The sequence below is a fragment of the Girardinichthys multiradiatus genome, chromosome X, assembly GCF_021462225.1.
Source record: "Girardinichthys multiradiatus isolate DD_20200921_A chromosome X, DD_fGirMul_XY1, whole genome shotgun sequence".
Classification (NCBI taxonomy): domain Eukaryota; kingdom Metazoa; phylum Chordata; class Actinopteri; order Cyprinodontiformes; family Goodeidae; genus Girardinichthys; species Girardinichthys multiradiatus.
In genome coordinates, this window is record NC_061817.1 from 3,434,854 (window position 1) to 3,445,781 (window position 10,928).

At 42.9% G+C, this 10,928-nt stretch overlaps 1 protein-coding gene across 3 annotated transcripts; it reads right to left on the reverse strand.

The window, feature by feature from the left end:
* Positions 1 to 5,301: 5,301 nt before the first annotated feature.
* LOC124863003 (homeobox protein Hox-B4a-like) lies at positions 5,302 to 10,928 on the reverse strand. 3 transcript variants are annotated; one of them, XR_007037049.1, is made up of 3 exons: positions 10,045 to 10,928; positions 8,184 to 8,588; positions 5,302 to 5,436 (listed from the first exon to the last, which is right to left on the reverse strand). XR_007037049.1 is itself a non-coding variant. In XM_047357234.1 (2 exons), the coding sequence occupies exons 1-2, from the start codon at positions 10,511 to 10,513 to the stop codon at positions 8,287 to 8,289; spliced, it is 771 nt and encodes a 256-aa protein (XP_047213190.1). In that variant the 5' UTR covers positions 10,514 to 10,928; the 3' UTR covers positions 7,066 to 8,286. The 3 variants fall into 3 exon arrangements, 1 of the variants encoding a protein (XP_047213190.1); XR_007037050.1 differs by having other exon boundaries at positions 5,317 to 5,433; XM_047357234.1 differs by lacking the exon at positions 5,302 to 5,436 and having other exon boundaries at positions 7,066 to 8,588.

Genomic DNA, 10,928 nt, shown 5'->3' on the forward strand with positions numbered 1-10,928 from the left:
TGGAAAATTTTAACATCCCGAAATCGCTTCTCCTTCAGTCACCATAAATTAACCCTGCATGCTGTTACATTCCAAATAAAAAATAAAAAAAATAAAAAAAACACAGAGGCAAATAAACAATGGAAATTACTAGCCATCATTTGCAGGACATCATTTTCTTACTTAACTTATTTGAGAAAATTACCATTTTTGAAAGTAAAAAATGATTAAAGCAAAATAGGTTATAAACACAGGAATTTCATTGATTTTATTGTGGTGCAATAAAAACACAAGGAGTTCTTAGTACTACTTTGCTGCTTTAAGGTTCTTGTCCACGAAAGACTGAAATCAAACATGCGATGTTGATCACGCCATTATAATGGTGCCTATAAATTATAGCGAGTGAGCTATCTATCTATCTATCTATCTATCTATCTATCTATCTATCTATCTATCTATCTATCTATCTATCTATCTATCTATCTATCTATCTATCTATCTATCTATCTATCTATCTATCTATCTATCTATCTATCTATCTATCTATCTATCTATCTATCTATCTATCTATCTATCTATCTATCTATCTATCTATCTATCTATCTATCTATCTATCTATCTATCTATCTATCTATCTATCTATCTATCTATCTATCTATCTATCTATCTATCTATCTATCTATCTATCTAAATATCTAAATATATTGGGGGATAAAGACAGGTCCATTAATAATTTACTGTGGTTTAAATAAAGCAAGAGTCACTGACATTGTCTCTTTGTGTAAACAGAATGGTCGTGTAGTTAATGTGTCTGCAGTGTCATTAAGCAGACACACATGACCACATATTGTTCTTATTATTATTATATATATTATTATTACATTTAAGATTCTATTTAGTTTAAAATTTTACCACAACACCGACATCTCATGTAACTTACTGTGATTTACTGATTCTTTTGTTTCTTTCTTTGTTTCTTTATTTTCAGTTTATTACAATTTTTTTAATGTGACTTTTAAATTTGTCTTCACTGGTGAAACACTGGGGCTTAAAGCATGTTGTTCTCCTGGATGTCTCATAAGGTCCTCTTTCCGTTCTGGGGTCGCACCATAGACTACACTAGGTGGTCTAATTTTGTGCTGCTCAGTTGACGCCTGTGTGTGCTATTCCTTTATTTTATAATACAAACCAGAGCAACTAAATTCCTGCTGTTGAACTACGCAGTGTCTTTAACTGGTCGGCCTTCAGATGGCAGTGTCAGTGCTTTTTAATGGCCTGATGTGACTGCGGACTTTTCAACAGATTCGGTGGGGTCCTGATTGTTACCTTAGCGATGCCGGTCAGATAGCCTTTAGCATTCCACTGTCTACTGCACCTGAACTGCTGGGTCGGTTTTTGCCCTTAGACATGTCACTGTTTAACAGCCTTAAATAAAACAAGCTTTTAAATTCTGCCTTCTTCTTTGTGTTCAACAGCTGTATTAAATGTGCGCATTTAAAAGGTCCCCATGCTCAAAACGTATTTAGTGGACTTAAAAAGACACAGTAAACAGCAATGTTGAGCAAAAGGCAACCTAGAATTTCAGTCAGACACTGGATGTTCTGAAACTTGGCTAGAAGAGACGATTAATCCTTTAACATCAAGACGCTGAGGCCTAATGCGCCGCTGTCATACAGACCACAGAAGCATATTTATCACTCACATGTACGGATATGAGCTCGCGGCTGTATAGATAGTATCATCTCAACGCAGTTCCACGTCACAGCTTCAGTATAAGCAGCGTCATGGGTTGTACGAGAAAATGTTGTTGAGAGAAGGTGATGAGCTGACATGTAATAATTATTACCCTATTTCCGCCCTATAATGCTCTAAAATATTAATAACCCTGATCTGGAGATTGCGCTGCAGATCAAATAAATAAGTAGCAAAGTGTTCTGGAAGGAGGAACCAGACTGAAGGTATTAAACGGTCAGTCTTGCCAAAATATGAGTTTGTCAGAAATATGCAGTCTTAAATTGAGTTTTAAACAGGGACCTGATGTGGAATTATTGAATTTTAGCAGCTAACTTTCCAAACCCTCTTTAATCACCTAGAAACATTGACAAATAGGGAACATCTCAACAGCGTGGCTACTTCAAAGAAACTGCACGCGCCTGTTGCACTTGGCAGCCGTTATCTGGCTCTGGCTTTTTAATACTTAATAGATGGCTACTTTTAAAAAGCTCACAGGGCCCCTTTCCCTGGGACACACATACACACAGAGATACAGCCACATACACGCACACACTAAACTCTCCGCCGGCTCTTGCTGCCATATATCTCCAGTGAAGACCTCCTCCTGCAGCACGTGCGCCTGTACTGTGACCTCCCCGGCTTCTCGCGCTCTCCAGAATAATAAATTTTTCTGGCACCCTGGATGCAGCGAGCCAAAGGGAGAAAAATGTGCGGGCGATTTGTCGGATAATTAGCAAGCCACTACGAGACTCTCTGGGCCAAAGATCATTGTGTGTGTGAGAGTGTGTGCGCGAAGCTCTGAATTCATAATGCCTACCTAGAATATATTTCCTAGTACATGTTCCCCATGTCTTGCAAGCACAGAATGGACGCGTGCATCACGTGAGTTCTTGCAGTCTACGGCTTCCTGTTGAAAAATCATTCGCATCACCTGGGCCAGATCATCCAAACAGACAGAGAGCGAGCACTCCCATCACCTGCCAGCTGACCCCCTCCCTCGTCCCTTCACCTCACAGTTAACTGAGATTCTCTTCAGCTTGTTTTTGGTCACCAGTGTAGCTCACCGACTGCATGCATAAAGGGTCGTTTATGATTGTTTTGGTTTTGTTGTTTTAAATTAACGTATATTATACTGAAATAAGCAAAAATAAGTACATATTTTGTACAAAATCTGCAGCACTACAAAGTGACTCGCGCCATTCATATATATGACAAAAAACATAGTTCTCTAACTCAAAGTAGAACCCGAAGAAAACTATTTATGCCTTTCTCATAGAGCAAATCTGTCCGCCTTATTTCCCTTCGGAAATGTCTATAACTACACATCGAATCAAAATGTTCTGATTGGTTTGTTAGTTTCACATATTCCCAAACAGTCCCAGGCTCCATAAATGGGCTAGCTTCATAGCTTCGCATCTGTGTAATAGTTCCTTTTCCACTGTCGCCACATCATTGATGCAAAATCAATGACTCCATGCAACCAATCAGCTGACTGCGTTGTGCGTTATAATGAGGGTAAAATTGGATGGTACACAATTACATTTAACCAATTTCTTAGATGTTTCTTTGATTGTAGAGGCTATAAAATATCTTTCAAAGTAAACTGACTAAGCTGTGTGTATCTGGTTACTGTCATGATGGATTTGTCGTGTGCGTTGTTTCCCTATGAAACCCAAAGTGACTTTCCGTTAAAATACCATCCTACAGGTTGGTGACAAGGCTTATAGGCAGGCTGGGAAGCCTGTCTGAGAAAAAAGGGCAGCCCCCTCCACATCATTTCATCGTCAGTCATCTAAGTGATTATCTGAAACGTACAGCGTGCACTTACAATGTCTCATCTTTCATCACAGCCCTCAAGGTTTCACGCTGAGAACGGAGAGTGTGGACTTTAATGTCGTCATATTTAAAAGCCTATTATTTCCCATTTTTCTCGTCTTGACAAATGACAGTGTGCCGTAGTCTGCAGTCCTGAGCACTGGCCATGTGGAAATATTGTCTGTCTGTCTGTCTGTCTGTCTGTCTGTCTGTCTGTCTGTCTGTCTGTCTGTCTGTCTGTCTGTCTGTTTGAGTGTGTGGGGAAAGATGCCACGGTCAGCCTGGGTTTCGGTGCTCTGAACTCTGCCTGTTATGACAAAGTGGCCCTGGGGCTCCAGAGGTCTGGGAATGTCCGAGGGAGCGGAGGGTCCAGCCGTCTGGTGAGGTCAAGGGGGACCAGGAGAGGCGGGGGTAGGTACGCTGTGGGTACGGGGGAGGTAAGGTAGGAATGGGACAGGGGGTAACCGCGGGTCAGCCTCTGGCTTTAGAGCCGGTGGACCTCATCGGTCAGAAAAACGTGTCCCCTGGTTGAACCCTTTCCGGCCGCAGCTTTGTTTTCTGCTGTCACTGCACGATCATCAATTTTTCTTTCCAAAGCTGGCCTTCTTATCGCTGACTTTTGTTCAGCGTCCACCTCTGATATTTCTACAGCTTGATTCTCTTTTCTACGCCTGCGCCCTCCAGCAGATATCTGCTATGGTTTGATTTCTCATTCCTGTAAGATTGATTGTGAACAGGCCAGCCAGAAGTGAGTGTGCTTTCTGAGGCTGCTGCTGCTCGGATCAGCAGATAAACAGAAGTCCAGCGAGCGCACAGCAGTTAATTCATCTGGAAAGCCTGGCAGATTCTTTGTTTTCCAGCTAAATTGGTTTTGAAGTGGGACCATACAAGTTTCCATTAACCAGGGCTCGCTGCGTTGTTTTAATTTGTCTTTTTTGGGACTCCGCCTCCCGCTGCAGACCCTCACTGCCTGAACTATTCTTCATATTCTCACCACATCTGTGGCCTGTATGCACCTTGTGGGAAAAAACAAAAATACGAAAAAAAAAACACTCATGCATGGGTCCGAACTAAACGCTGAACAAGCTTTAGGTTGTCTTTGTGGATCATTACGTCAACAGTTCTCGGTGAGTTTTAACAAAGTGAGTTCACTTCCACACCATCCTTCAGGCATAAAACCAAGGCTGCTGGTTCAGATGAATGTGAAAAATGAAATATCCATACAAACAAACCAAACAAATGCGCAGATGGTCAGGCTTCAAACCGGATGTGGGACAAACATAAACGGAGGTGATGATCAACGAAACATTTCAATAAACTCATGAGCAAAAAGATAAAACAGCACAACAGATGCCCCCAGCTCTGTAGACTCTGTACAGACACACACACACACACACACACACACACACACACACACACACAACCTTTTAAAATCAAAGCTCCTCCAGGGATAAATGCCCTCTTTTCATGACCTCAAAACTGTAAAAAGTGAGCAGATTCAGAGTAGCAGGATAACCAGAGACAGAGGAGACTAAAATACCACCCGCACTCCCCACAACCCTACCCCCACTCTTCCCCAGGCTTCTTACCTTTGTTGCGGTTTCCAGTAGCCTCAAGGCCATCCTCTCTTGCGCTGTGAGGACTCCTGACTTTACTGAGCTTCCTTTCTTAGTACTAACGAACAAAAAAGTTACTTTCTTTTTATGGGCAGAGAAGTCACTTGTGGGATGTAAAAATAGCTCGCTGATGACAAGGAAGGGGAGGTGTGGATGTGTGCATGTGTGTCTTGGGGAAGGTGGGGGGCTTGGTCTTCCATGTGTCTTCCAAGACGTCTTCTTTTTCTTTTCGTGTGCCTATGTGCTCTTTGCCCTCCCTCTCTCCTGGCATAGGAGGTCTTGTGTGGAGCTGCTGAATGACAATAGAAAAAGAAGAAGCGTTTAAAGAAAAGCAAGTGATTAATGATTTTTTCTTGAATAATTTTCGCATTTTTCTTGCGGTGCTGTCCTTTCTGCCCTGGCCAGTACATAATGGCAGTGGACATTTCTGCAGAGGGTGGGTGTGGGTATCTATTTCCATTCAGAGAAACGGTAAAACCGCCTGGTTGCGTGAATGATATCGCCCCCCTCAAAATAAAATGAAGTAAAATAAAATAAAACATGCTCTCTTACACACACACACACACATATATATATATAAAGATGTATGTGCAAGGGGGGTTACGTGGCAACTGGACCGAGGAGAAATCAGCCGACAAATAGAGAATCGCGGAGTCTTCTTTGTGCGCGAACGAACCAATTTGGGGAGCACAGTTTTTGGTTTGAAGTTCATCGAGAGGAATGCTATTTTCTCGTTCTCCTCCTCTTGTTCTATATTTTTCGATACCTGCTCAAACAAAAGAAAATTAAAATTAATACGAGAGCCGCACCTCCCAAAAGAAGCCATTCGTCTTGTTGATTATCTATTTGGTTGTCAAGGCTTGAGCTATTGCGCCGGCCCGCTACCTTTCCGTAAAAAAAAGAAAAGCACATGTGCACATAATGATGGTCAAAAACATAGATTGGTGATGTAAAATGTAGGAAAATTTGTATTTGTTTCCGCGTAAAAAGATCAGATTTTGTTCTCAAAGCTCAAAGCAATCGGAATGGGGGGTGGGGGGTAATGGGTTTGGTGTTGCTGGCGTGTGTGTGTGTGTGTGGTGGGGGGGGGGGGGGGGGGGGGGGGGGGGGGGGCAGGCCTTGTGGAAGCAGCGCATCTGAGCTGCCGTTAAATTAAGGGGAAAACGGGAGAGAAACGGAAGGACGGCTTGTGATTTAAAACGAGATTTACAGGACGTAATGTACCAGGATCACTCCTGGCCGGGAGAGATTAATCATCACAGCCTGGTGATTTCTGCACACAGCTCGCTGTGCCTTTGTAGGCAAAACCAACACTGAGATTATATGGAATTATTTATTGTGTGTCAAATACTTCTTCCAGCGTAGAATTCTGGAGGGAGGAGCAGAGCAGAAATATCACAAAGGAAAAATGAAAAAGAAACTCTAATTTTCCATAACAGTATGATAATTTAAAAAGAGAATATTCCAAATCCAATCTGACAGAGAGAAGACAACCTAAAGATAAACAGAACCCTAAAAATGGTTTAGTCGATACCGTTATATAAAACAACTGAAACAGTATTTTTAAAATAAAGTAAGTAGAATAACATTAGAAATGTTACACGTTCAGTCATTTATTTCTATTTCTCAGTTATTTACAAAGAACGGAAAGCTTGACACTGAGAAAGGAGAGAAAGAAACATCTACATATCCGGGAGGTAACACATGTTCAACAAATGCCATCATCACTGAACATCCTGCGGCTGCGGCATTCGGAATAAAAACAGCATCATTTAAAATAAAACATAAAACTTGAAGGATAAAATCAAGCGGATGAACAAAATAAAAATATCCGACGCAGCGGGAAAGGGAATATGTGCTGATTCAATGTCCAGAAAAAAATCTATAGATGATCTATAGATAATCTCTCTCTCTCTCTCTCTCTCTCTCTCTCTCTCTCTCTCTATATATATATATATATATATATATATATATATATATATATATATATATGTTTGTGTGTGTGTGTGTGTATTTACATTGTGTATTTACATGTACGGTGATAAGTAATACATTTTTTAGTGCTGTGTTTGAATACTCTTTGTACGTTTTTGGTGTGATTGTTAATGTCCTCTGGGCAAATTTTCAGCCCGTCCATGTTCGATAAGCGGTGGGAAATACTTATGTGTCCCACCACCAGCTGAACAGTAAACGGACCTCTAGAAACCTTCCGCATCATTCTCAGCAGTACCAACACAGAGTACCGTTTGACAATCAATACTGACTTCAAAAATAACTCTATAATAACATGGTCACAATTATATTCTGCCACCAATCAAACAAGAAAACCGAGTTCAAACTATTGCAGCGAGAAAGCAACCCGCCAGCTGGGTTCTACCTGCGGGTACATGTTCTGTTTGACTGCTGCAGGCACGAGCATGGCTATATGATAATTTCCACTGTTTCTACGCGTGTATGTGTGCATGGGGGTGGAGTTGGAGATATGGAGGAAACGACAGTTCCATTTTTTACAAATGTGTGAGAGGGTAGTGGTCAGAGGGGGCGGGTTAATGGGCAAAGTCGCGAAATTCACCTCTTTGCTTTGTATCCCGCACAGAAAACATGAAAAATGGCTCTCAGGTTTGGTGTAATTTAACATGGAAACGAGGATGTTCTTAGAAGAAATAGAAGAAAAGAAAGTATGTGCAAGCAAACATTCAAACAAACACATGTTTGTTTGAATGTTTACACATGTTTACACATGTTGTACACACTCGGAGTACAACATGGTAGGTGGATGGTTCTGCTTAGTCTGACTGCAGGCGTAAATCCAAAGGAAAAAAGAAACAGAAGGGATCTTAGGGTTCAGGAAGGACAAACATTTGGAATGTGTAGCACTAGTGTTCTTGCTTCTGACATATGCCTGTCCTTTTCATACTTTGTTAAATAACATTTTACAACAAGCCCCACCCCCACAAAGTCATAGGTGAGTAACGGGAGAGATCAGGGCCATGCTGTCTGCAATGAGTGGCCTTTGTCCTCTTCTCAAGAGTTACGTACATTTTCCGGTCCAACGTGCACATCCGGAGGTTCTGCTGGGCCACACCTTCAATTTTTAGTCTAGAAGCTTCTGAACCAAACTGCCAAAGCTCAAAGAGCCGCACTATAGAGGTCCGGAGGAGCGGTTCTGAGAAGCAGACACAGTCTGAGAACTTGTGGTGCTGTTGGTCCCGGAGCGGACCTTCGTGTTTGGCAGCTTGTGGTCCTTCTTCCACTTCATCCTCCGGTTCTGGAACCAGATCTTTATCTGCCGCTCGGACAGACACAGAGTGTGCGCAATCTCCACCCTACGCCTGCGTGTCAGATAGCGGTTGTAGTGGAACTCCTTCTCCAGCTCCAGGACTTGTTGGCGTGTATAAGCCGTCCGCGAACGCTTCGGCTCTCCACCCGAGTAGCTGGAATTGACTGTGGGAGAAAAAAGGGACGAGGCATTAAAAAGCCAAATACAGACGGAGAGGAACTGTGAATGTCACTCAATAAGCACAACAGAACTACAATGAGCCTACTAATATTTATAGAGCTAATATCTATATTTCAACTTCATAATAAACCGCCTGGATAAATTATAAACAATAAATAAACTATATTATAATCTAATAAAATTTAGGCACACGAGAGTTGTTGAAAAATGACAGGAATAAGATATTAGCAGTCATCTTTTACTGCGCTACTGTTCCTTAAAATAACTAAACAAACTAAGAATAAGACACTGGTCTCAGTGTCATGTCAGAGACAGCTAGAAAACAATAAACAGCAGTATTTCCAGACGCTCGTTTTTCTGTCGCGCGATCTGGTTGTCCAGATGTTTCCAGGTGACGCGCCGGGCCCGCGGCAGTGACACTTTACATCTAAATGGCCTGGTGTAAACTCCTATCGTGAGCGCAGACGCATTGGAAGCTTGAATACGAATATGTGTCGAGATGTTAAAAAATAAGACAAATTTGCCTGCAACGTAAGCAAATCATTACACCTCGTTTCCCACGATTTCGTGAGCAGATGACACAAACTGGATGCTTGAATGGTGTCATCCCGTGTTTGTTCTAACTAGTAAAAAAAAAAAAAACAACAAAGGCGGTGGTTTTGGTGGAGGCGGGGAGGGGGACGATGGAGCACCAGGCGTCATGGCACTGAATGGTTGACGCGGTAATGATTCAACAAATCTGAAAAATTACAGACAACTGTAAACAAATGTGGCGCAGAGGACTTCAGTTTCTAACTGTGACAACTGCATGGATTATTTGAAGAAAAAGAAAATAGAATCAAATGTCGCTTTTCGTAAATACGAAACGTTTAGGAGTGAACACAATTATATGACTGTGCAAAGCTGATATTTGCTGTCTGCCGACGAGCACTGCGGTTGTAACGCAATAGGCTGCAAGCCTGTTAGAACATGACGAGAGAAGCCGTACCAGACTGGAGCTATTCGCTTTCACATTAGGGTTTTACGGTCGGCTCTATAAACATGAATATTTCATCTGCCATAAAACTTTCCTTTCCTTGGAACAACGAGAGGGACGGAAGGCTGGAGTCTACCGCTTATACAGCCGCACCACTTAAAGCCGAATTACCAGCGCATAAAATCTAACTTATGGGCTCGCTCTGAGTTGTCATAAGGCAGAGCAGACTGCGATCAGACTTCAAAAGACACCACAGCTGAGAGATGTAATAAAATTTATGGAGGGTGTAATTATATTGACCCTGCATACAGACGACCGTAAATCTCAACCCTGCAGCGACTTCTCTCTTCTACTGCTAACGTAACACAAGGAGCAGACGGTGGACACCGAGCTGTCTGCATGGCCAGCTCTCCGCTACAACCAGAGGCAGAGAGAGGTGGATAAAGTTCCCATGCAGCGCTTACCGATGTTTACATGCACTTTCTTCATCCACGGATACACCACCGGGTCCTTCCGGCTGCTCGCGGTGGAAGAGGCGCTTTGGCTGCGAGGAGTTTGACCACAGGGTGGAGGTGGAGGCGGGCTCGGTGTGACCGAGTCACAGCGGTGACTCTGCTCCGACACAGTGGTAGTGTGCAACCCGGCAGGGAGAACGGTGTGACCCTGGGGGGATGTCACTACTGAAGCGGGTTGCGGTGTACGCCGGCACGGCGTGTACGGCGGCTCGACTCGGTGCTGGTGATGAGCCGGGTGGTGCGGGTGGTGTTCGGTGTGGAAGATAGAGTCCGGCCGAAAAGAAGCAGGCTCCTGCCTCTGGGAGCTGTAATAGTCCGGGGAGTGACTGGGCAGATAGTCGCTTTGTGAGTATTCCTCGCAGGGTGGGAACTTCGGATCCACATAGTTGGAGTTGATCAAATAGGAGCTCATGGCCATTAATTTGAGTCTTTTTCTGAAATTACACCGACTAGAAAAGATATATAACTAAAAATTATATGTCATCCCTTTAGTCTACGGTTATTGCTGTTCACTTGAACCCTCCTACTTTTCTGTCAAGCGAACAAAGTTAGGAGTCCACGTGACGGCAGCCAGCCAATGGCACGCCTCTTGGACGAATCCCCGGATAAGGAAATGGAATTAAACATACACACGGCTCCCGCACACGCATGATCATATGACCTCAATTTCTGATTAGACCCTCTCCTTGTGAGCTTCCATCATTTCTCCCGGTAGCTCTGTGTATCAGTCCGCTCATATCTACAGACGTGCAGCTTGTAAAACAGCAGAGAATCCCCCCAAAAAGAAGAGCGTTTCTATAGTAATTAGAATAAAGTTTGATTAAATGCAAAAA

Coding starts and splice junctions, on each gene's coding strand:
- LOC124863003 (XM_047357234.1), bottom strand. CDS start 10,513: ATGGCCATGAGCTCCTATTTGATCAACTCCAACTATGTGGATCCGAAG. Junction 8,589..10,044: donor GAAAGTGCATGTAAACATCG/GTAAGCGCTGCA, acceptor TTTCTCCCACAG/TCAATTCCAGCTACTCGGGT.